The sequence below is a fragment of the Vulpes lagopus genome, chromosome 18 (assembly GCF_018345385.1).
Source record: "Vulpes lagopus strain Blue_001 chromosome 18, ASM1834538v1, whole genome shotgun sequence".
Lineage (NCBI taxonomy): Eukaryota > Metazoa > Chordata > Mammalia > Carnivora > Canidae > Vulpes > Vulpes lagopus.
Genome location: NC_054841.1, coordinates 20713600 through 20740098, shown reverse-complemented (window position 1 = coordinate 20740098; position 26499 = coordinate 20713600). Strand labels below are relative to the sequence as shown.

General features: G+C 49.3%; 1 protein-coding gene across 1 annotated transcript; it reads left to right on the top strand.

Moving 5' to 3' along the window:
• The first annotated feature begins 932 nt into the window (after positions 1-932).
• Positions 933-26499, top strand: ARHGAP40 (Rho GTPase activating protein 40). The gene is given in 21 exon segments (XM_041732371.1): positions 933-981; positions 1210-1322; positions 5634-5701; positions 7804-7931; positions 10380-10597; positions 16042-16158; positions 16161-16221; positions 17198-17288; positions 17704-17748; positions 17750-17780; positions 18154-18214; positions 18217-18309; positions 19803-19850; positions 19853-19887; positions 21505-21598; positions 21601-21665; positions 21668-21721; positions 24053-24175; positions 24178-24232; positions 25354-25413; positions 26408-26499. Coding segments are annotated over 21 exon segments (1701 nt in total).

Genomic DNA, 26499 nt, shown 5'->3' with positions numbered 1-26499 from the left:
TTGATCTTTATTATATTTTTGAGTATGTTTAATATTTTAATTTTTTATTTTTTAAAAAAGATGTTATTTATTTATTCATGAGAGACACAGAAAGAGAGGCAGAGACATAGGCAGAGGGAGAAGTAGGCTCCCTGCGGGGGAGCCAGAAGTGGGACTTGATCCCAGGATCCCAGATCACGCCCTGAGCTGAAGGCAGATGATCAACCACTGAGCCACCCAGGTGCCCCTATATTTTTTGAGTATTGAGACACAAGTAAGATGTCACACATATTCAAGTGTCCCCAACATTTTTGTCCATCAAAATTATATAGGCGCATGCTTTAACTTATATAATGAGTTTATAATAGTATAATTTTCTCTCTTTTCTTTATTTCTAATTATAGCCTCACTGGGTGGGCTCGAGTTTGGTTTTATATATTGACATTCTTGACTGGACAACGTCGTTCTTTTTAGTCTATGCTAATTGTATCTTGTTTTTAGCTCAGCTTTCTTACAAGTACAGTTGAGCACTTTTCACATGCTGAGTGTCTGATAGATCACAGAGGCAGAAAGACCATTTTGAGTCCAGGGCAACACTCAGGTCCCGTTAACACAGTGGGTTAAGCAACTCAGCCAGTTGCACGCAGAGAACTTGTGGAAAAAGTCAGTTTTACAAAGTCTGCCTGAATTCATGCTTTGCTCATGTGTAGCTCTGAGGTCTCTGTCATGGGTTAATGTCACCTATCTCTCCAGATATCCTGTTTCTTCAAGGCCCCAGGTACACGCCCCTGTATGTGAACCCAAGCACCAAAAGATCACCCGCACACGGTTTCAAAGCGTCAGTGGTGGAAGGTCAGTCTAAATCTCAAAGTCTAGCTTCCCTGCTTACCAGCTGTGTGGGGCTCCAGGGAAGTTACTTAAACTCTCTGAGCCTCAGCTTCCTTTTCTGCAAGATGGATGCAGCAACAGTTCCTGCCTTCTCTGCTATGAGGATGCAACGAGGTGAGTGCATGTGAAGTGTCTAGCATGGAGCATGGACGTGGGGAGCGCACTGTGTGCACCAAACATTAGCAGTCCAAGGGAATGCTCTGGAAGGACTCAAACAGAGGTAAATTCAGGCCTCCTGACTCCTCCGAGTGTTAGAAAGATCAGTATTTGAGCCCTGAGTCCTCCACTTACTTCGCCCTTCTGAACCTGTTCCTTCATTTTCAACAAGTGCCATTCTGATAGCTGCTGCAGCTCACACACGCCTTCCTGTAAGTCCACCACGGAACTGCCACCTGGGTGCTGTGTTCTCTGGGACGGTGGCAGCCCTGGTGCTGCCGACCACCTTTGCAGCAGAAGTGCTGACAGGCAGGTTCTCTCCAGGGCTCACCTAGCTTACAAACCAACAAAGGGCAGGTCCCTTCTGATGGGCTCCATATTTCCTCTCTTGCCTCACAGTGAAACAAAAGGAGAAGCCTCTCATTATGCTGAGGGGGTTAGGTTGGGACCCTTCACAGCTCAAGGATTCCCCACTCCTCCTACTCCCCTCCCATTGGGCATTGCCAGCTCCACCCACGATGGCCAGCAGATGCTCACAGAATGTGAAATGTCTTTTTCTTGGGTATTTTCCTGGGTATTAGTGATCTTTTTGGTGTTTGCCAATTGGTGGGTGAAAACATTTCGTTGTTTTAATTTACGTTTCCTTAATCACATCTTTTCATAATGAGCGTTTACCTTTTATCTCCAGCGGCTGTTAATTCAAATGTGCTGTGTACTTTTCTATCAGATGTTTTTTGAAGGTATTTCATTCCTTATCGATTTCTAGGAACTCTTTATATAAACTTGATAGTAACTTTATCATTTGTTGCAAATATCCTATCAGCTGGTCACTAGCTTTGTTTATGGTATCTTTGTTACACAGGAGTTTTGAATTTTGTTGTAATCCAACCTCAGATGTTGCTGGTTAATGGCTTCTGGATTTTATTTTGCTTGGGGAGTTGTTCCCCACAACCCTTTATTTCTTCCCAATTTCATTTTCATCAAACCCTAATGTTGGTTCCCATCTCTCCCCACCCCCCCCCGGGAAAATTCCTTTGTACTTACCAGCGTAGTAACCTGCTTCCTGTCCTGCGAGCTCTGCACATCTCATTTCCTCCCTAGTGTTCACTGACCCTTTAAAACTGAGTCCTGGGACTCCTGGATGGCTCAGTGGTTGAATGTCTGCTTTTGGCTCAGGTCCTGATCGTGGGATCCAGGATCGAGTCCCCTCATTGGGTTCCTTGTGGGGAGCCTGCTTCTCCCTCTGCCTGTGTCTCTGCCTCTGTGTGTGTGTGTCTTTCATGAATAAATAAATGAAATCTTTAAAAAAAAAAATAAAACTGAGTGCCAACATTGCCTCCTCCAGGAAGCCTTCTCTTCTGAGCCCCATCCTACTCTGGTTACTGTTCTGTCCCTCTGGGCTGTTTGCCCCATCTTAGGTAGTTTGTAGGCTGTGTTGAAGCACAGTTTTGCTTTTAGACATTTACTGGAGCACTTAGTAGAAGCCAAACGATTTGTATGCATTACTTTACTTCTTCTTCACAACTCTATGTATAATGTTATCATCATCACCACCCTCATTTAGCAGGAGGAGCCAAGAGCCTAACTAAGATACTTTCCCAGGGTCACACATCAAGAGGACAGACCCAGTCTGACTCCAGGCCCTGGACCCTAAGCCACTGTGCTAATTATTTCCTATTGCTGCCATAATTTAAGTGGCTTAAACAATACAGATTTATTATCCTAGAGTTCTGGAGGCCAAAAGTCCAAAGGGGGTCTCCCAGGGCAATCATGTGTTGGCAGGGCTATATTCCTTTCTGGAAGCTCTAGGAGAGAGCCCGTTCACCAGCTTCTAGAAGCCGTCTGCCTTCCTTAGCTTGTGGTCCCCTTCAACCTCCAAAGTGTGCCACTCAAGTCCTTCTCATGCTACTGTGTCTCTGGTTTTCACTCTTTTGGTTCCCTCTTCCCCATTTAAGAACCCTAGTGGTCACATGGGCCCCACCTAGATAATCCAGCGTAGTTTCCCTATTTCAAGGTTGGCTGGTTAGCAACCTAAATTCCATCTGCAATCTTTTTTTTTTTTTAAGGTTTTATTTATTTATTTATTTATTTATTTATTTATTTATTTATTTATTTGACAGAGCACAAGCTGGGGGAGTGGCAGGCAGAGGGAAAAGGAGAAGCAGGCTCCCCAAGGAGCAGGGAGCCAGATGCAGGGCTCAATCCCAGGACCTTGGGATCATGACCTGAGCTGAAGGCAGATGCTTAAGTGACTGAGCCACCCAGGCACACTTCCATCTTAATGGAAGTCTTAATCCCCACCTCACCATGTAGCAGAACATATAGATCCTGGGGATTAGGACCTGGGCACCTTTTTTGTGGGGAGGGTAGTATTCTATCTATAGTATTCACGCTTCCATGCTGCTTCTCTGGACAGTAATCACCTGCCTCTACCCGCAGGGCTTCATCCCTGTCTGGTCCCTCAGACTCACTCACAAGGTTAAAATGAAATAAAATTAAAAAAATTCAGCTCTGCAGTCATACTAGCCACATTTCAAGTGCTTAGTAGCCACACATGACCAACACGATTCCAGATGTTGCCTAGCATATAAAATAATCTGATTAAGTGGCTCAGGTGGGGACAAGCTAGTGTCCATGACCTTGCTTACAGGAAGGATGGAGGCAAACCTCCACCCCCTGGGAACTTTCAGACCCTCTCTGGAAAGCAGAGCAGGGTCTCACTGCTGGCTGGAAGCTCACTGGAAGGGGTGGCCATCACCCAGCTTCTTAGGTTTGGGGTCTCAGGATTATCATCTCTTCTTATTTCTTTTCAAGAGAAATTGTAACTGTGGGATTTTTAAAGATAAGACCTCCTTATGTTCAAATGATGGCAAGCTGTATTAAGTGTTTAAGACACAAGAGGGTGGCCACTCTGCCACTTCAGGTGGAGCTTGGTGTCGATCCGGATCTTCTGGTTGGGCACATTCATCATCCCAGAGGTCTTGGGCAGAACTTTCATCTCCCCTAGCCATCCCAGAAATGTTCACCACATTTATGCAGTGGTGACCTTTAGGAAGGTCAGTCTAAATCTCAAAGTCTAGCAATCCCGTCTTAAGGGGAAAGTTGTTGCCTTACAGGTAGTTTAAGAGCTCAGTTAACATGATACTCAAAATATAAACACAGGATTTGCCTTTTATTATATGTTATTCCTGCCCTGCCCCCATTCTCCCAGGGACTGCTTCATAAATAGCAAAAGTGCTGTGTACTGATGTTCCGGTTGTGCACTGCATAAAGATGTTACATCCAAAGGGGCACATCCACATCACAGTCATAGACTAAGTTACATAGAATACTTGTGTGGGCACAGAGAGTTCAGACTTCCATGCAAGTTCTAAAGCAACAGAGGAAAGACCCTCCATAAGCCCACATTATCACACATGACCATGTGCATGGGAAAATATGGACCTACACGTTCCCTGATGTACCCATTGCCTTCAGCCTCTGCTCTGAGAGATCCGATTCCCACCCTTCTCTTGACTCAGAACCTAGAATGTCATTTCATCTGGGAGTTGGGGGGAGGGTGGGACATGGAGTGTGCACGCGGCATGTGCACCTAGCATCTGGAAATGTGTGTGAGTGGGAGAGAGTGGACTCACTAGTTCTCTGGCCAAGCTGTTTAGGTTGTTCAATAATACACTGTCTGTATCAGCTATTGCTGTGTAACAAATGATCCCAAACTCAATGGCAATCGTTCATGAAAGCAACATTCGTTATTCAAGCCATGTGTCTGCTGGCTGCCTGAGGGGTCACTGATCTGGCCCAGGCTCTGCTGGTGGCTCCATTGCAAGCTGTGGGTCTGGCTGAACTTGCTTCTCCTGCTGGCTGGTCTCTGGTCTGTGCCATGTGTTCATTCTGGGACTCGGGCTGCAGCCATCCAGGGACAGTTCTTCCTATGGTGATTGATGGGAAGTACAAGAGGGCCAGCCCCATCATGCAGGCACATTTCATGCCTCGGTTTATCTCATGTCCACTAAATTCCATTGGCCAGAGCCTGGCATGTGCCCAAAGCCCAAGTCAATGGATGGGTGGGGTCAACGTCTGTAAGTATAAGGAGGAATAATGAATTGAGAACAATAATTTGATCTGCCCAGTACTAACTCATATGACAGAGGACAACACAAGCTGCACACTTAGAACTCTTTGTTGGGAAGACATTTTCAAACATTGTAAAATATAGTACTAGGACCAAAAACAGCTGAGTTGCTACCAGAAGCCTCCTCCTGCAGCCCAGGAATCAAACCACGGAAATGCCAAATGTCTGTGGCTTTTCCCTTCTTGTACCTTCTTCTGTGCCCTCTTTGAAATCAGGGGTGGTTATGACCGGGTGTAACCAGGCACCTCTGAGCACCCAGCATTTATCTGTCCTCATTCCACCCTGAACCAGCAGCTGATGTCGGCATTTTAGCAACTGGCTCTAAACCCAATTCCAGGGCACCTAGGTGGCTCAGTTGGGTGTCTGCCTTTGGCTCAGATCATGATCCCGAAAGGGACACATCCATGGTTACACCGAGTAAGTATTAGAGGATACGGACTGGAGCTGAGGACTTCCAGGACGCTGCCTTCTCCCACAGGACGCTTGGGGGGACGACCAGCTGGCGTGTGGGGAGAAACTTCGCATTCGGGAGAGCTCTGAGCAGCTGTGAGTGCTGCCCCGACCATCTGACCCGATGGCATGTTTTGTCACAGGCTGGGCTTGTAAGCCTCTGGCTCCTCACTGCAGGACAGGAGCTAGAAACAGCTCATCACCTGGGCAGCCTCGGGCAAGTCTCTTGTCCCTCTGAATGTCAGGTGGGAAGCACCCAGAAGCAACATGTATTTATCAAGCTGCCAATCACTGAGGACTTCTGTTCCAGCACTTGGCGTACATTAGCTTTCTAATGACTGGCTGTGTCAGGAGCTCAATACACACTGGCTGGCTGACTGGAGTAGCTCTTAAACCACACGAGGTGGTCTCCATGTGAAGATGGGGAAGCTGAAGCTCTCCAAGGTTACTTCACTAATAAATGACAGATCTAGGATACAAAGTCAGACCCGTCTGACATTTGAGCCAAAGTTCTTAACTTCTGAACTGTCTGATGTGGTTAACCATCGCTTAGTGAGCATGTAGTACGTGCTCGGTAAATGCCTAAAAACCAAATTACAACCAGAGACATCTGTGCACTTTTCTGCACACACTATACATCAATAAACTGTTGAAAACAAAACAAAAAAATTGACTGTTTGCGAAGCTCAGAATGAATTTTGTGGATGCGCTGAGCGCCCGTAGTTCTGCTAAACTGAAGATTTGTTGGCCACGCTGTACACTGTGATCTTGGCACAACAACACCTTTAGAACCGTTGGGGTTTTATTTCATCTCTTCTTTCTTGTGCCCCTGTCTGACCCCCTTAGGATGTTCACCCAGAGAAATGATTGTTCCTCTCTCATTGCTTAGCTGTTGAAATGGTGACACAGTTGACTTCTGTTTGGGTTTAGTCACTGAGGTTTTCAAATTGTCACAAAAACACACAGATGCCGGCAATTTTCAAGCGAATCGCAAAACAGCTAAAGAAACCAAACTGTGTGCCAGCATGGGGGACCAAACAGATTCGCAGGAGGTGCGCCGACTAGCAGCTTTCTCAAAAAGCATAAATAGAGTGGAACAGCCAATTTTATAATTAACTGGGAATCGGTCTCCAGTTAAGCTTCTGCTCGGTGAAAATGGCCAAGCCGTTACCCAGGAAGAGCTGGTGCCCTGCCTCTTCCTTTGGGCCCTGGTGGACCTAAGATTTCTCTACTTTACCACATTTGAGTATGTTTCAGGATGTGAGTATGTATCACTTGGAGTTGAGCTCAGTGTGTGGGCAGGACACTTGGGAAAAAGGCACAAGCCATGCATGCACCACATGAACATGGGGACCCTTGTTCAAACATTATCAAGAATCCCATGATGATGGTGAAACCAAGCAGGAGGCCCTTCTAAGCAGGGGACCTGTGACTGCTCAGGTCACATATCCATGACACTGGACCAGGATACTGGATCACATCTCCAGAAGCTGAGGGAACACTGACAGGTGGGATCTCAAGTTGTGGGCAAAATGCAGCCCCAGGGACTCCAAGGCACAGAACCCCGCAAGACAGAGGCCAGGCAGGTAGCAGGAACAAAACCAGCACCCTGTCCAGGCTGCAACAGCAATCACAACAAACAAATCCAATAGAACAATCCTTTTTTGGAAGGCAATTTGGCAAGAGGCGTCACAGTCTCACAAACCCTTTGATTCTGCAAATCTGCTTCTGGCCCTCTGTTCTCCTGGTACCTCCACACAGGGAACAGGATAATGAACATGAGGATGCTTGTCGTGATACTGACAGATGGAAAAAACCCAAGCCTCTGTCAGGGGGGATGGATTAAAAAACCATGCTACCTCCTCAACAAGGATCTTTCCAGTAAAATGCACCGTGTAGGTGACCCTCTTGTGACTCAACTGCACAATGACATCATCTAGGACCAAGCTTTAAAATTTTCTATTTATGTCGAGTATGAGATCCACTTTGTTCTGAGCCTGGATCCCCACTGTATGGCCACCGCCTCCTTAGGGCTACTCGCTGTGCATCCAGGGCCAGAGCCAGCTGGTTGTCTCTATCTCAGAACTCGCAGCAAGTATTCTGTGTGTTACCTTCCATGAACCAATTCCTGTGGCTGGAGGAATGCAGCCTCCAGCTGCATTCTTTTCTTTTCTAGTGTATTGTTGTTTATGTCTTAGTTTTTTAAATAATAGCTTGGTGGAAAGCTCGTCCACGGACAGCATTTAGATGGAGGTGGAGCGGATCCAATAGAGAGATGAGCCGAAGCAAGAGAACAGCAGCCGGGGTGAAGGCCAGCTCCCACTAGGTGAGGCCCCTGGCTGGGTCCTGCTGCGTGCCCTGCCTTCTACAGGGGGAGATGCTATAGGAGGAGCCTGATGGAAACCAGAACAGGAAAGGGCTTTCCCTCGCATCTGGACTGGTGCAGTATTCTCTTCACTGACTTCCCTGCCCTTACTCCTGGCCATCTGCTGTCCCCTTTTTCCGTGCACCAATCAAAATTATCTTTTTATGATGTAAATCAGATGCCTTGCTTAGATTAATTCATTTAGCAAATATTGATGAGTGCCTATTACATGCCAGGTACTGTTTGGGGCACTGAAGCTATACAACAGCCAACACAAAGGGAAGTCTGTCCCCTTGTGGAGCTGACTTTCCAGTGGAACTCCAAGTGCTCTGCTCAAATATAAGTGTCTCCCTATCCCTCTCTGTGTGAGGGGGACAACCATGTGTCCCTGTTACCTGTTACTGCATGGGCACCCCAAACTCAGCAGTGTAAAGCAGCAGTCACTGTGATGATAATGACGACGATGATGATGATGAGGCTATCTCACCGCTCTGGGGGTTGACAGGGCTCAGCCATGCAGTTCTCACTCAGGACCCAGAACGTCAGCTCCACAAGGCTGGGGACATTGTCCATCTTCTTCACCGCTACCTCCTCAGTGCCTGGACCCGAGCCAAGCACATTCTCATACTCCATCCATAGTTGCTCAGTGAATGAGGGAATGGAGAGAGCATCCCATGGAAATCTCCTTGGTTGGGCATATAATTCAACTACACTAGCCCATGGTTTCCAGAACATGTGGTTGTATGGGAGACATGGGTCCCTCAAGGTCTGCTGCAGCATCTTAAGTACGGACTACACATCACTGGGCACCGAAACAGTGATTTGGGGAGATTCCCCCACTGCAGGAAAGCGGCCGGCCATCGTGACCTGGCCAGCAATCCAATTTCACACAGAACAGGGGTTGAAGCCAGAGTGGATAATGGAGAAACCCATGTGGATAACTAAATAGAAACAGGAGCTTTTTTAGACTCACAGGGCAGTGGGAGCCTCCGGGAGCCACGAGACCAAAAATGTTAACATAGTCGTTGTTTTCATTAACTTCTACTTACAGAAGTGGTGGTAGATGCTCCATTTAATGGTTGGGATATCGAGTGTTTAAAAGAATAGGCGTAAGGTAAAATGTGACCCCGGATTAAGGGAAAATATTAAGTAAACAATTGTACATGACTAATTATATACAGATACAAATTATAAAGGCGGGATGCTTGGGTGGCTCAGCGGTTGAGCGTCTGCCTTTGGCTTGGGTCCTGATTCAGCGGTCCTAGGATCAAGTCCCACATTGGGCTTCCTGCGTGGAGCCTGCTTCTCCCTCTGCCTCTGTTTCTGACTCTGTCTCTCTCTCTGTATTTCATGAATAAATAAATAAAATCATAAAAAAATTATAAAGGCAATAGGTAAATGTCTTGATTTCAGGAAACACTGGTTTGTTGAAAAGATCCCACGCAAATGACCTGTGGTTAGCAGGAGGGAAAAACTCCTGGCATTGCAATGGAATCAGTGCCTCCACCAGCCAGCCCGTGTTAGGGGAGGACCCACAAAGCTGTGGCTACCCTGGAAGCATTTGCTTGGTGCCCAAGTATAGGGAAAATGTTGGAAGACTGGCATGTCTGGCTTATGTGTGCAATCCATGCTGTCATAAAAGCAGTTTTAGGTTTTTTAAACCACCAGCACCTGGTGGACTAGCTTGGTCACACTGTACAACCATATACAGCCCCTTCCCCCACCCCGTCTGCTCACATGTGTGTGCGACTTCCTCTTTGAGCTCTCATCTCTTCCCTGTCATAAGGAAGGAACTAACCAGGCCAGTGTTTCCCAGATGCTCCAGTAACCTGGGGAGGTTGTTCCAAGTGCAGATTCCCAGGCCCAGAGCCTGAACTCCTGGTGGAATCTGTGGAAGTGGGACTCAGGACTGATTTGGATGAAAGGTTTTGCTGTAGGACGGTGGTGAAGCATAGCGGAGGGGTGTATTCCATTATAAATAAGGTCTTGACTAGGAAGAGACTTTCCAAGTGCGCACCACCTGCTTGCCTGCACTCTACACAGCAGCGTCCACGTGGTTCTGTGGTCACGGCCAGATCTGGGAGGGGGAGTGAGCTCATTGCTACATTTCAGAATCAGAGCATACAGGAGGCCTTCCCCAGCCTGCTCTGTTTCCCAGGAGTGGCATCCAGGAAGTGGTTACATCCAGATAGTGGTTAATCCCATCAGCATCCCCTGTCTTCTCTGGCATCCTATTAGATCTCCCCATTGACGAGTTTAGTTGGTGTTAGGGGGTCTCTGGTGATCAGATATGTGGATGCCCCTTGCGTCCATGTGAGTATGCATTCTTATATGTGGCTTTGGTTAGTGCATGTGGCTGAGCATGTAGCTGTGTGTGTTCATCTGGGTGTTCTCCTCTGTTGGTAGGAGGAGGAGCCAAATCCCAGTGGCTGCAGGACACAGGCTTGTCAGACCTCCTCGGTGGCCAGGGCTTGGACAGTGAGCAGCAGGGGCTCCCATACACCCTGACACCAACCCAGGAGGTTGCTGTGTGCTGCCGGCTAGACATCTATGTCTGCTCAACCGGAAGACAACACAAGGCACCTGTCAGAGATGTCAGGGACATCTTTGGCTTCTTCAGCTCAATGGTGAATAAGTGGCATTCATGCCACCACCTCCTGCAGTGATACTGGTGGAGGGCTGTGTTGGCGCACACACGTGCGTCTGTGTGCACCTGCGCGCTGGGACGTGCATGCTACCTGCGTGCTTGCAGGCCACTGTGCTCCCATTTTACATGGAGGTCTTTAGCAACTATGGGATCTTGGGCAAGATCTCTGAGCTTCAGCTGCTCCATCTGTGAAGGGGTTGGGAATGGCTCCTATGTCCCAGGGCTTCCTGAGTCTAACTGGGAGCTTCTGGTAATTTGCAGAGGGCGTGTCTTCAGAGAATGGGGCCTGGGGTATGCAATGAAATGAAAAGCCGCAGCTCAGGTCCCGGGCTTCTTTTTTTTAGGAATGAAATACTTGTATTTATTTTTTATTTTTTTAAATAATAAATTTATTTTTTATTGGTGTTCAATTTGCCAACATACAGAATAACAGAATAACAGTGCTCATCCCATCAAGTGCCCCCCTCAGTGCCCGCCACCCAGTCACCCCCACCCCCCGCCCTCCTCCCCTTCCACCACCCCTAGTTCATTTCCCAGAGTTAGGAGTCTTCCATGTTCTGTCTCCCTTTCTGATATTTCCTACCCATTTCTTCTCCCTTCCCTTCTATTCCCTTTCACTATTACTTATATTCCCCGAATGAATAAGACCATATAATGTTTGTCCTTCTCCGATGGACTCATTTCACTCAGCATAATACCCTCCAGTTCCAACCACGTCGAAGCAAATGATGGGTATTCGTCGTTTCTAATGGCTGAGGAATATTCCATTGTATACATAGACCACATCTTCTTTATCCATTCATCTTTCGATGGACACCGAGGCTCCTTCCACAGTTTGGCTATTGTGGACATTGCTGCTATAAACATCGGGGTGTAAGTGTCCCGGCGTTTCATTGCATCTGAATCTTTGGGGTAAATCCCCAACAGTGCAATTGCTGGGTCGTAGGGCAGGTCTATTTTTAACTCTTTGAGGAACCTCCACACAGTTTTCCAGAGTGGCTGCACCATTTCATATTCCCACCAACAGTGCAAGAGGGTTCCCTTTTCTCCGCATCCTCTCCAACATTTGTGGTTTCCTGTCTTGTTAATTTTCCCCATTCCCACTGGTGTGAGGTGGGATCTCATTGTGGTATTTCCTGATGGCAAGTGATGCAGAGCATTTTCTCATGTGTGTGTTGGCCATGTCCATGTCTTCCTCTGTGAGATTTCTCTTCATGTCTTTTGCCCATTTCATGATTGGATTGTTTCTTTGGTGTTGAGTTTAATAAGTTCTTTATAGATCTTGGAAACTAGTCCTTTATCTGATACGTCATTTGCAAATATCTTCTCCCATTCTGTAGGTTGTCTTTTAGTTTTGTTGACTGTATCCTTTGCTGTGCAAAAGCTTCTTATCTTGATGAAGTCCCAATAGTTCATTTTTGCTTTTGTTTCTTTTGCCTTTGTGGATGTATCTTGCAAGAAGTTACTGTGGCCGAGTTCACAAAGGGTGTTGCCTGTGTTCTCCTCTAGGATTTTGATGGAATCTTGTCTCACATTTAGATCTTTCATCCATTTTGAGTTTATCTTTGTGTATGGTGAAAGAGAGTGGTCTAGTTTCATTCTTCTGCATGTGGATGTCCAATTTTCCCAGCACCATTTATTGAAGAGTCTTTCTTCCAGTGGATAGTCTTTCCCCCTTTATCAAATATTAGTTGACCATAAAGTTGAGGGTTCATTTCTGGATTCTCTATTCTGTTCCATTGATCTATGTGTCTGTTTTTGTGCCAGTACCACACTGTCTTGATGACCACGGCTTTGTAGTACAACCTGAAATCTGGCATTGTGATGCCCCCAGCTATGGTTTTCTTTTTTAAAATTCCCCTGGCTATTCGGGGTCTTTTCTGATTCCACACAAATCTTAAAATAATTTGTTCTAACTCTCTGAAGAAAGTCCACAGTGGCATTTCTATACACTAACAATGAGACTGAAGAAAGAGAAATTAAGGAGTCAATCCCATTTACAATTGCACTCAAAAAGCATAAGATTCCTAGGAATAAACCTAACCAAAGAGGTAAATGATCTATACCCTAAAAACTATAGAACACTTCTGAAAGAAATTGAGGAAGACACAAAGAGATGGAAAAATATTCCATGCTCATGTATTGGAAGAATTAATATCGTGAAAATGTCAATGTTACCCAGGGCAATTTACACGTTTAATGCAATCCCTATCAAAATACCAGGTCCCGGGCTTCTAAGTCTCCTCCGGGTAAGTGGCCTTCATTCCTCAGGCATGGGCATTCTCCAGCTGCCCCACGGGGCGGCGCTGTGAAGTAAGAGAAGGGGCGCGCCTCTAAGCATCCCGCTCTTCCTTCCTGCCGTTTGCTCAGCCAAAGGCCTGAATCCTCAGCCTAAGAGCTTGATTCCTGGGGTCACGATCTCAGGCCCTAATCGTAGGCGATTGCTACTGAGTCTCGTGGGCCTGTGCAAGGGCACAAGCCTGGGAATTTGCTTCTTGGGGCTCTGGGCTTGGAGTCAATGGGGAGGCAGCCAGTCCTGACTCACTGCCTCTCTGCTCAGTTTCCTTTTTTTTTTTTTTAAATTAAAGATTGTATTTATTTATTCATGAGAGAGGCAGAGACATAGGCAGAGGGAGAAGCAGGCTCCCTGCAGGAGCCCGATGTGGGACTCGATCCCAGATCCCGGGGTCACGCTCTGGGCCAAAGGCAGAAGCTCAACCGCTGAGCCACCCAGGGGCCCCAACCCCTTCTGCCCAATTTCCAACTGCTGAGCCTGAGGGACCTCCAGACGGAGGCCGGGAGGGAGGGTGCCTTCCCCTCGGAAGGTGCTCGGAGGCCTCTGCACCTGGGGCAAGGGTTCCCTGTGGTGAGCACGCTGTCCAGAGGGCTGGTGGCCAAGCCCATCCTTCAGCCCTCCTGCCTCGCCCTTGCCTGCCTCGCCCTCCTCACCCTTGCCGAGCTGCCAGGCACCCAGCACACAGGGGTTGAACCTTTCATTCACTGAGCTCCTACCACAGCCACCTGCTGAGTAACTGCCTGTGCCAGGGACTGGGGAGCAGGGAGCTACAGGCCTTTAATGCTCCTTCTTCACCTTATGTTTGTTCATTTGCATTCTTCTTTATTTTTACCCTTAGAAAGTTTTTATGCTTCATCCAGCAAACTGGTAACTATTCACCTACGTGTTTTGTTTCTAGTTATTTTTTGAATTAATTGTGGTGTCTGGTGTGAAAGAGAGAGCCAAGATTCTGCCTTTCGCGCCTCCCCCACAAAAGGTTCAACTGTCCCAGCACAGTTCCTTCCAAATGAGGATGCCATCATTTATATTTAGGTTTTTAAGATGGAAATACAGTGCATGGTAAGGTGCGCAGATATTTACCATGTGCAACTTGATGTATAACTATCACCAGATCAAGATCTAGAACATGTCTTGTACTCCTAAAGGCTCCCCCACACCTTTCCTGGCTAATCCCCACCCTCTAGGGTGGCCACTGTTCTGACCCCTCTCATCGTGTATAGGTTTTCCCAGGTCCTGCTGTTACTTAAAGGAAGAGGTTCTTCTCTGACCATATTTTGATGTGGTTGGATAACCCCTAGGTAGCTGGCTCTGGGCCTTGTTCCAGAGATTTCCATGCACTGGCTTGATTCCTTACCTCACCCTAGGAGATGGTGTTGTCATTGCACCCACATCTCACTGGCAGGAAAGGAGCAGTGAAGTTCAGAGAGAGGTGATAGAGCTGACTGATCTTGAGGCAGAACCGGAGCCGCCAGCAGCCCTTCCCAGCCCTTCCCGATGGACCTTACTCTCCACTGCTTAGGAAGCATGCCCCCTTCCCAATGGGAAAGCACTTTCATTCACCCAAGTAGAATGTTTCTTTCTCATTTTGAGAAGCAAGAAGTTGCAAAAATAGTACAAAGTTCCCATGTACTCTTTACCTAGTTTCTCCCAGGGAAAATATCTTATGTAAGCACAGGACATCAAAATAAAATTTTAAATATTGACTTTCTATTTCTAAAGCATCAGAGATAATTAATGCTCAACATTATCTTACCTGCTAGACTTGATCATTTGATTTCATCCATTAAACCATGAATGATGATGGTAAATAATCTAAAGATATTCCATATGGACCTTTTACAATGGACCAGGCATTATATCCAGTACTTTACATTCATTATTTCATTTCATACTGCTATGTTGGCAATAACTCCCTGAATAAGTAAACTAAAAAAAAGTAATAGTTATAATTATTGAGGACTCACTGTGTGTGAAGCACTGTTTTATAGGCTCTATTTAATTGGATCTCCCCCACAATCCTGTGAAGTAGATCCTGTCATTAGCCCCCTTCACAAGTGAGACTATTGACACAAAGAAAGGTAAAATGATTTACCCAAACTCACAGGGAACGTCAGACTTTGGATCCAGGAGGTGTGATGCCACAGCTCACGCGGCAAGTGCTAGGCTGTACCACAGCCGATTGACGTAACATCATTACCTACAACCAGAGCACACTTCCTTTCCCTTCGTGGGGCACTCGAATGCGGCCTTCTGGAATAACCTGCTCAAGTCCTCCTGGTGATACTAAACAAATTTATCAGTCCCTCCCTCTTGCTGGTTTTCACCTCTGGAAGAGGGAATGGCTGGTGCTGCCTGCGGGACCCCACTGTGGCCTCCAGAGGCGCAGTCGAGCATAATTTATTTTTCCATTAATATTCTGTTATTACTCAGAGTAATAGGAAGAAGAGCATTGGAGCTGTGGGTGGCACTGCCAAGGGTGGAGACAGATGGGGCAAAGGAGAGCAACAAAGCACCGGAATAGAAGCGATGATAAGAGGCCCGTGCAGTGCTCCCTCTCCTTCAGCCCCTTCTGTTGGAATGCAAGTAATAAAGATAGCTTCTGTTTATTGGGGCCTTCCTATGTGGGTGGCTCCCTAAGCACTTTACATCCCTTAGCCCATTGCACAAAACGCTTTGAGAGAGGCACTATTTTATGGTGAGAGATGGGAATTTAGAAGCTCAGAATGTAACCCTATCAGTCAGAGATAGAGCTTGAACTTGAACCTGGGATGGAATCCTGAGCCCCACTTCCCACCCACTCTGTTCTTCCTTCTCATAACCTCCTTCAAGGGATGGGAGAGCCTCAACACACATACCAGACATGCAGCTTGAGCGATTGCCTTTTTTTTTTTTTTTAAGATTTTGTTTATTTATTTTGTGAGAGAGAGAGAGAGAGAGAGAGTGAACAGGGGAAGAGGCAGAGGGAGAGAGAAAACCTCAAGGAGATTCCACACTGAGCATGGAGCCCTATGTAGGACTCGATCTCAGGACCCTGAGATCATGACCTGAGCCAAAACCAAGAGTCTGATGCTTAACCAACTGAACCAACCAGGTGTCCCTTGAGCAATTGTCCTTACCTCCCTCCCTAGAAGTTTAGGATTCCCAAAGGCAGATTTGGCCTGACCTGGACAGGAGACTTGTCCCTGCAGGATGTGCAGAAGATCCCTGCTCTGGCCCTCATGGAGCTCAGCACAATCCCCCTGATTGTGCTCTGTGTGGTCTGTGGCTCAGACTGAAGAGGAACAAGGCAGGGAAGTGGAAGGCAACAGGTCAGCAGGACTCCAAAAACCCATGGTTTTCTCATCCAAGGAGCTGCATGGAGAATCTTCCACTAAAGCATGCTTAGCTGCTGTATCTCTTTGTTATATGTATATATACATCCATCCATATATGTCTATTCTGTTACATATATGTGTTATATATATATACATATATGTATATTTATTCAACTGAAAACAATTTGTTCATTGTAGGAAATTTGGGAAATAGAGAAAACACAAAAAGGAAAAATTCAATTCATATATAAGTGCTATTAACTCTCTGTGCATCATCTTCCTGTGTTACATGTGTATCTTTTTTTCACTAAATATTATAGAATTATGGACATTTCCCATTGTATCATTCAGCTATTGCCACAATACTGCCTCATAACAAACAACTGCCAAACTCATGACTTAAGGATCACACCTTGGGCCGAATGCAGGTGCTCAACCACTGAACCACCCAGGCTGCCCTGTTTGTTTCTTTAAAGAAAAGAATATAGCGGATAAGACAGACCAGGGGTAGGGGTTTTGCAGAGAGAGGAGTAGACAGGTGGAGGGGGAAGGAAGGTAGAGTGGATTTGGAAGGAGGAGCATGCCCTAGAAGACAGTAAGACAGGATGAGTAAGAAGACCTGGAGAATACGTCTTGGGAATGTGGCCCATGCCTGCAGAGCTGGACTATCTACCCCAGGCCACTGGTACATACCTTACCCCGTGCTCTGTGGGGCAGCAGCACATTTTCCTTTCAACACCTTTTCATCCAGCTGAGATTTTCTGGTCTGGGATGCAGCTAACATTTTCATTACTGCTGAGACCAAGGGTTCTGCCTGAGAGATGTGAAGTTTGAGCTCAGCTGTTCTCCAGAGAGCCCAGTCTTCACACAGGGAAGGAATCTGACTCAGTTGCCCAGAAGATCTCGCAGGTTGGAACCCAACTGTCATTCAAGGATGTGAAATGCCCCTTCTGCTCTTGACTTCCCACAGAAACGTGGCTTTTCAGGGTGCCCCTTGATGTCCTGCTAGAAGCTGATCGCAAAGCCCTCCCGAGCACCTGGTTCTACTGGTCCTTCAAGCTGTATGTTGTCCCCAGCTTTGGCTCGTTGCCCATGAGAGGCTGTGTCTGGGGCCACCATTGGGAGATGTCTAGCCTGGGGAGTAAGAGTGTGGCCTTTAGAACTGGGACTCCTGGTTTCAAAATCTGGCTCTGACACTTGCTAATTAAGAAACTGGGGATGAATCTTTGAACCTCTATGACTCTCCCTGTCAAGATCTCTGTAGTGGAGTTATAATAACAGTATCCTCCTTTTATGAAGGAATAAATGAGAAAAATGCGTATGAAGCTCTCAGAGCAATGGCTGGCTCCTGGAAGTGGCCAAGAAAGCTGTTCTCCTTCTCCTAGCTCTCTCCTCGGCCTGGTTTTCATGGGAGATAAACACACCGGTTTGAATCCCACTTTTCATGGTTTAAATGCTGGCTTCCTTCTCTCATAGCTGCTGTCCTATTTTGGAAAAGAGAGGGCTGGACACAGAAGGCATTCAGGGTGCCCGGATCCCAGGCCAGGGTCAAGGTAATGGTGTGGTTTCCCCCCACATCTTCGAGGCTGCATCTCCCGAGTTAAGCCAGGGGAGAACCCAGTTCCCAGATTGTCCATATTCTGTCTTGGGTCCTGTTTGGGTCAGGGAGTTCCAGGAGGGTTGAAGGCAGGGAGGCGACACAGTATGGTGCAGGGATGGAGTTGTGGGCCTGGAGTCAGCCTGCCAACATTTATTGGGTGAAACCCTGTGCCATGTGACTTATACAATGAGACCATTTCGTCCTCGGATCAGCCCTCAGAGATGGTTGGTTGCTTTCCAGATGAGGAAACAGGCCCAGAGAAGTGGTAGAGCAACTCTCCCTAGAGCCTTGGGCCAGCTTCTCACTGGCGCCCCTCCACCCTGCAGGGGACGGAACAAAACCTGGGGAGAGATTTCTACACTGGCCTTTTTAGCTGAGACAAGGTTCACCCCAAGATGTATCCGATGTGCTCAAAAGGTTCACCCGGGAACTGCCGGAGGCTCTGCTCACTGCTGCATTCCTCCCGGCCTTCCCTGTGATGCCCAGGCAAGCTGCAGGGCTCAGGCAGTCCCATTTCCAAGTGTGGCCGAGGGCAGGGACCTCGAGAAGTCCTCTCCAGCCTTTGCGTCATACAGTCTCGTTTTAAAACAGAGCCAGGGACGTCTGGGGGCTCAGCAGTTGGGCGTCTGCCTTTGGCCCAGGGCGTGATCCTCCCAGGATGGAGTCCCGTGTCTGGCTCCCTGCAGGGAGCCTGCTTCTCCCTCTGCCTGTGTCTCTGCTTCTCTCTCCGTGTCTCTCATGAATAAATAAATAAAATCTTTAAAAAAAAATAAAAAATCAAACAGAACTCAGACCAGATCTTGTCACCACACAGCTCCACCTGGTCCACGACCCACTGCCTGGGATAAAGCTTGGTGCCTCCCATTCTCTGCCCCCAGGGCCCTCCTGTCTCTGACTGGGCTCCTCCGGGCCTGGGCCCTGCCTCCCCACTCCTGGGCCAGGCCCCCAGCCTCCCCACTCCTCCTTCCTCCCTCAGGCCCTGTGCCCTGCCCTCCTGTTCTGGAAACCTGCCCCCTTGCACGGCTTGTGGGCTGCCACTGGGCACTGGGATGGCAGCTGGGGGTCAGCGCCTCCCCGAGGCCCGCCCAGACGCTGCCTATCACAGTACCCTGTTGTTTCCTTCTTAGTGTGAATCAGCGTCTGAAGATCCTTAGTCACTTCTTGGCTCACTTATTATCTTCTCCTCGAAACATAAGCTCTGTAAATCTGGGTCCCGTTGGTTTCCCCTGGACTGGAGCGTGGCACCCAACAGGCACTGGATGATACTTGCTGAGTGAGGAGCAGATGAATGAATGAATGAATGAATGAGTGAATGAAGAATGAAGTCGAGCCATGCAGGATCTGAGGGATGAAGACCCGGTGCTCAGCCTCTGTCCCCGACCCCATGTGTCCACCCCACCCCCCGCACAGCTGGTCCCCAGGCTGCACCAGCTATCAGCTGGTGGATCTGGACTGGCCTGGTGAACTCTTTCTCTGAACTCTGTAACTCCCACCTCCTCTGCTTCCTGGAGATCCTGACCCCAGCTGGGGACACTTCTTCCGTTGAAGCTCTCAAAATGCAAAGGGCTCCATTAAACCTTGTCTCCAGGGCACTTGACTATCTCCCCTCCTAAAGGTGATTGTGGGCTCAGTGCATTTCTCACCCTGGACTATAGCTCTTGGACCACACATCTGAGTGTGTGTGTGCTCACACGTGGGTGCATGCATGTGAATGTGTGTGTGCATGCGCATGATACTTTTTATTCACACAGTATAGGGAGCGAGCCTTGAGACTAGCATTGGTCAGAGCTCTCTGAGCTGACACCAGCCCAGGAAGCGGTTCCAGGTCTCCTGATGAAGGGTTTCCTGGCCATCCCTGGACTTGGCAGCCTCTGCTATCTCCCTTCCCGAAGAGGGGGTCTCCACACTGACAGGGGAGAGTCCCTGAACCTCCCACAGAGACCAGAGACCAAAGGCCAAGCCCTCCCTCCTCCCTCAAACAGCCCCGACCTGAAGCAGTACCTGCAGGCCCTCCACCTGCTCAGCCGATCCTCCCAGAACCCAGCAGACATGCCCTGAGCGTAAAGGTTACTGGGGCACCTGGCTGGCTCAGTCAGCAGAGCGAGCACCTCACTCTTGACCTCAGAGTCATGAGTTTGAGCCATTGAGTGTAGAGCTTACTTAAAAAAGAAATAAAAAGAAGAAAAGGAGACACAGTAACTAGAGCTGCCTCTTTCCACCATCTCAGCCCACAGCCACCATCAGGTCTTTAAATCTGCTCATTCATTCATTGATTTATCCATCCCTTCAACAACCATGGCTGGGGCTGCGTGCGGTGACGGCCACGGGGACGGCTGAGTCTTTCCTGAGACTTCTTCCCTACAGCAAGCAGATGAGCCCTGAAAGAAATCCGTGCTTTCCGGAGCGGGGACTGCTGGACGCCAGTCCCGTGTGGTGCTGACAGGTGTTACGGGGAAAGGACTCTGTGTCCAAACAAGAGGGGTGAACCCTGACTCAGGGAGAAAGGCTGGGGCTCGTTCTTCCCTGCAGACTTCCCAGGGCTGCGGGCCCACAGCCTGCAGGGGAAAGCATTGCCCCGCTGTGTTCTGCTGCAGTGGGAGGATGCCAATCTGGGAAACACTCTTTTAGGGCACTCCCACTGTGTGTTACGGGCGTAGGAGCTCAGGACTGGGGGTGGGGTGGGGGTGCAGCCTTTGCTTAGCTCTGGCACTTGGCTGGCTTTGGGTCAAAGCCAAGGCGGACCTCTAGGGTGAGCTGTGAGGAAGCCCAGGCCTGCTGGAGCCCTCGTCTGCTGCGGGCACAGACTTGGAGGCCCCGAGGAAGTCTGCAAAACCAGACAGCCGGGCTCAAGGGACCTCGCTCCCGGTGCCTCGGCTCTGGTAGAAAAGACAGCCTCTTTGAATTTCTGTTTTCTTTTCAGTAAAATGAGGATAATAATAGCATTGTGTGTGATTGTTTTGGCAATTACAAGAGCTAACACACGAGAACTCATAGAGTAGAAGGTGTGGTACCTTGTAGATGCTCCATGTATGCTCTTCCTCCATCCTTCCTTTCATCCGTCCATCCATCCATCCACCATCCGTGTCTCCAGCTTTCCATCCCTCCCTCCCTCCCTCCTCCCCTTCATCCTTACTGGTTATGTGACCTTGGGTGCGTTCTCTTTCTCTGTAAAATGGGCACAATGATAGAACCCACTTTACAGAGTGGTTGTGAGGACTGAATGAGATGACAAATGCATGTAAGGTGCTAACACAGAGGCCAGAAACACAAAGAATACTCCCCCCCTTTCTTCCCATTGTCTCTGCTCCCCTATTTTTTTCCTTTGCATTTTTGGCAGATCCAAACTCCAGAAAAAGCAGCTCTCCTGGGGCTATCTGGGAAAAGACCCATTTCCCAGAGCTGTGACTTTTCTGCCAGAAACTTGAAATCTGGTTCAGACGTCTCTTTTGCCTCTGAGGGAGGAGGGAAGGGAAAGGGTATGGGCCACATGTGCACCACAGGAGACTGAGACGCAGGGAGGTCCTGATGGGCTGATGGCAAAGCTAAAATGGACACCCATATTGCAGCCGCAGGCTCCCTCCAAGTGTCCCCTCGGGTTGTGCAGCATGGTGTTCTGGGAAAGGTAAGGATTGCTGGGACCTGCTAAGATCCAAGGGAGGTTCTGTGGCCTTCCCCAGGCACTCCTGAAATTCTTCAGGAAGGAGGTGGCCTGAGAGCCAAGCAAGAAGATGACTCTAAAGAACATTTCCATGGTGATGCCCCCAAATTTCCTGCCCCCAAACTCCCCAAGGGCAAGGAGAAGCATTTGGCAGATGGGGTGGCTGAGGTGGTGCAGATGACTGTGTGCACTACCAGGACCTGCTATGGGCAGCGAGTGCTGTGGCTCCACCATGGGTGGAGGGGACGAAGTGTCGATCCTGGTGGCAGGGACAGGCTCCCATCCTCCTCTAGGTCAGCTGCCCTGATGCTCCTGCCAGCGTGAGGGACGTATCCCTAGTTGTATTTCTCCAATCCCTACTTGTGTCTCTTCTGGGATCTCCATTGGATCCTATGTGTGGGCCTGTGTCTTCTTCCCTCCCCTGCCTTAGTGTCAGAGAACTGTCTCCACTTTCTGTCTCCACTGCTATGCCTCTCAGAGTCCACAGCTGTCTGGTCTACCCCAGATTCTGGGTGTTCCCTCAGCTTCTACAAGGAATTCCTTTACATGGAAGCTTTAATGATGCTGAGAAAGCCATCACTAAAGGCCCCAGAAGGCCCCAGGAGCACAGGGCCTGCCTAAAACAGGCCACAGCCAGATAACCAAGGCACTCCCTGGCGCACGATAAGCCTCGCCCTGAGTAACAGTCCAAGGCAAGGGCGAGGAACAAGAGTAAGAAGAGAGCTCCTTCTGTGCTGTAGGCATACAAGGCCTGCTGAAGGCTGAGGGCCGAGTAGACCCCCACGGCCTGGAGACCCCCACGAAGGCAAGGCAGTGTGGCCCACCCCTGCTGGCGGGCCACAGCACTGGGAAGTGCTCAGCCTCTGACATCCACCCATCAATCCAACATGCACCCATGTACCTACCCGCCCACCCCTCCACTCATCCATCCACTGACTCACCTTTCCCCCTCACTCCCTTCCTTCATCCATCAAGTCAGTAAGATAGGCATTTTTTTTTTTTAATTCTAGAAACCAGCAAGTGAAGCTCCAACTGTTCTGTTTCTCCCCCACCAAGCCCAGGTGTTCTTCTGTGTTCTACGCACACCAAATGCCAGCTGGTTCTCCACACTCCTCCGGCACCTCACACCTCTGAGTTTTTGCTTATGCGGTTTGCTCTGCCTGCAATTCCCTTCCGTTTTCAGGAAGGGCTTGGGCCTGGTAGCTCTGCTCAGCCTTCCAGCCCAGTTCAAGAGCCGAGAGCGTGGATGGCCCGGCTCCTCCCCCACGCGGTACCACCTACACTGCCACAGTTCTTGCTTCCCTGTGTCTTTCATCTCTGAGCTGATGTGATTACTAAGACACATTAGATTATAATAATTTTTATTGTAGGGAGTTCTAAAAATTCCAAGAATACCTAAACATTTTCTTGTTGCTAACATTAGTAAATGGGAGAATTGCCTCCCCCCCCCCCCCCCCGCCGTGTATTGTCTTGCTCAGGTGTCTTGCAGGCAGTAAATCTAGGATCCCAGAATGGAACCCATTTCTTTCAGAGCTGCATAAATGCTCTTTGTTATCAGGTCCACGGGGCCTAGATTCATCTGTCTCTGTCTGCTGGGTTCTGATCCAACAGACAGGTATGCGCTGATCTGAAGGTCTTTGGGAATTTGCCAGTGCAGGGTTGGCTGGGGTTTCTCAGAGCCTTAGCCCACTCACTCCAGGTGTGTTCTTGGGGACACCTCTGCCTGAGTGTGCCATGGAGCAGCTGTCCCACAGCACCAGCTGCCCCACAGCACGTACCTGACCCTCCTCCTCCAGGTGCTGCCGATTCGGCCACCAGGGGGCGCGCCGGCCCCGTCCGAGCGGGCGAGGAGGAAACTTGGGGTGGGAGTGGGGGTGGGGGTGGGGGGGTGCGGGTGGGGTGGGGTGGGGGGGTGCGGTGCGTTGTGAGCTGTGCAGTGATTGAGGTGAAGAGATGAGTGGTAGGGGATCCCTGGGTGGCGCAGCGGTTTAGCGCCTGCCTTTGGCCCAGGGCCTGATCTTGGAGACCCGGGATCGAGTCCCACGTGGGAGCCTGCTTCTCCCTCTGCCTGTGTCTCTGCCTCTCTCTCTCTCTCTGTGACTATCATAAATAAATAAATAAAAAATTTAAAAAAAAAGAGATGAGTGGTAGGAGAAAGAGAGGCCTTGGAGGAGAACACGGAGCGCTGCTGGGAGGAGTTCGGAGCAGGGCCCGAACAGAGAAATTGACCAGCGTCACACACGTTGCACGTGATGTGCATTTCTATAAACTGTATGCACGTCTGTAGGTGCGTTGCTTGCGCTCCTCGTGTGTGTGTGTGAGTGTGAAGGTATGTGCACACGTATGTTTCCATGCCTGTCTGTGTAAGCACACTTTGGGGGGCCTTATGTATGTGAACATGAGATGCTGTGTGCACAAAGGACTGGTGTGCATGCGTATGTGTGCATCTTGTGCTTCTGGGATGGGTATTTGTGTAAGTGCACGTGTATGTGTGTTTATGCTCACACATTTGAATTCCAGGCATGCACGCGTGTCCTATGTGGATGGATCTTTTTCTTTCTTAGTAGACTCCCAAAGTGGCAAAGATCCAGGTGGCCTGGCCTATCACAGATCCTCTGGAGGTGCCCCTGACTCCCAGCACTGAACTGGCCCGTGTCCCCAGGCGGTTCACAGAGTGCTTCAGTCCTGGCTCTCACAGGGTCAAGAAGGCAGTGAGGACACAAACAGCCTCCCCTCCGTGGTAAGGGGCGCTTCCTTGAGACAGGAGCCTTTCACCTGCAGGGAGCAGGCAAAGGAGGGGTCGGCCTCTCAGAACTGAAGGCCACTGAGGGGAGTTACTCATGCCATTGGCTCCTCCCTTTCTGGAGTGGTCAGAACTGGGTTCTGCAGCCTTCTTAGAGAGCTTCTTGGCTACAAATAATAATGATATTTAATCACTGTCTACCATAGACCAGGTCCCATGTGCAATGCTAGAATCACCATGAAAAGAATAGACAGGGGCGCTGGACTTATCAGCGTGTCACCCTGTGGAAGAGACAGACCTGAGCCTAAAGCCACAAAATAAATACCAAGTTACAAACTGTTTTGGTTTCACAAGACATACAGGGAACAATGTAAATGGAGAACAACACACCTGGTATAGTTTGGGGAATGAGGTAGTGCTTCCAGGCAGAGGAAACAGCATGTGCAAAGGCCCTGAGGAAGCCTGGCCAAAGAGCTGAAAGAGGATTAGTGGGGCTGATACACAGCAGTTGCTCCAGGATATATGAAACAGCTGAGCTCTCAGGAGCCTCCCTGATGGAGTTGGCACAAAGGACTCTTGGATTGCCAGTCCTCAGCAAGCGTCTAGTCTACTTCCTCTTTGCATGGATGGGAAAACTAAGGCCCAGAGAGGGAAAGGGACTTGCCCAGGGCCACACAGCAAACTGGGGACAGAGTCTGGAGTTTAACTCAGGATATCCATAATTATAATATGATAATTACATAATAACTATATGATAATTTAAATTACCATATGTAATTATACCATATTCTTAATCCACCTTGACTTAGAACTTGCCTCTCACAGCAGGTTCCTACCTGCATCTGTCACCCCTCATCCTACCCCTCCTCACAGCCTCCATCCAGATGCTCTGGTGACAGGGACCCATGGCTGGCCCCCTGAGTGCCATCCAGCAGCTGCTCCCTTACCTTCGGGCTCCTTCAGGGACTTCAGCTCTGCCAGGAGGGTTCTTATGTCTCCTCTCCCAGCTGGCATCCCAAATCTGTAAGGACTTCCCCTTCCAGGTTTGGGGTCCATAAACAGTCGATGTCACTGCCTCTAGGAGAGAAGGTCAGAGGTTTCACTCTCTCCGTCTTGTGGCAGCAGGCAGGCCTGTGGAGGCAACGGACATCCTCCTCTGGGAAGTTGGAAGAAATATCTCTAAGCGCCGGATGGGGAATGGGTCCAAGCCCAGGTCCCTGGGAGCTCTTGACCTTGAGGGTTCACTGGGCCCCTCTGGGGGAAGCCAGAGTCCACTCGGGGTGAGCCTTCCCCTCCAGCCTCTTGGGGATTAAGGGTCAGCCTGTGCCGAGCCTCAGGATCCTGTCCAGGAGCGTGGAGTTTTGCCTGGAGCTGGCCTGAGGCAGGGGGAGGGCAGGAGTTTCTGTTTAGTGTGACAGTTGCCCTATCACCAGTGAGACTGATGCCTCTGGGGCACCCTAACTGAAGAGGCTCCTCCTGGATCAATGGCCAGGGGTTCCTTAAGGAATTCTGCAAGCACCTGCCCCGCTCTGAGACTTCTTCTCCTGGCTTCGTGGGAGCCAAGGATGGGCAGCTGTTCTCAGTTGCATTCTCTAGTGCAGTGATTCTCCAACTGTACCACCGGGTCGGAATCACCTAGAGGGCTGTGAAGACACAGCGGCTGGGCCCTGAGAATCTGCATTTCTAATGAGTTCCCAGGTGATGCTGCTGGTGCTTGTGCAGGGACTGCACTTTGAGAACCACTGGCCCAAGGGCAAAGGCTAAGATAAGATTTCTGCAGCAGAGGTGCTTTGAGGGAGTGCTCCTCAGGCACAGCCTTCCGAGGGAGGAGGGGAAGAAGGCCAGAAGGAGAGAAGTCCAGCCTTGGCCACATGGGGGCTCTGGCGTGCAAACTGCGGCCGTGTGGTTCCCTATAGAGGCCTGGAAGTCGGTGGTTCCTACCTGGGCACCAGGCAAACATCGGCTGCGGGATGCCCTGGGGGAGGCAGCACGAGCCCCTCTGCAAGGCATCTGACATCTGCAGAGGTCAAGTGTCTAGAGAGGGGTCGCTGTGAGCTACAGCAGCCAAGGCTCACACAGGTAGGGGTGGAGGCGGTACACTGGCTCGGTGAGGCTCCGAGACCGCTAGCAGCGTCTTCCCACCCACCACCCTCAGCCTCCTCCGTCCCCACTTCCACAGGTGAACATCACCTGGCTTCAGGTGCCTACCCCTTAGATCTGTATCACGCCAACCCCTGTGGCGAGTGGGTCATTCAACAGAGCCTCACCTAA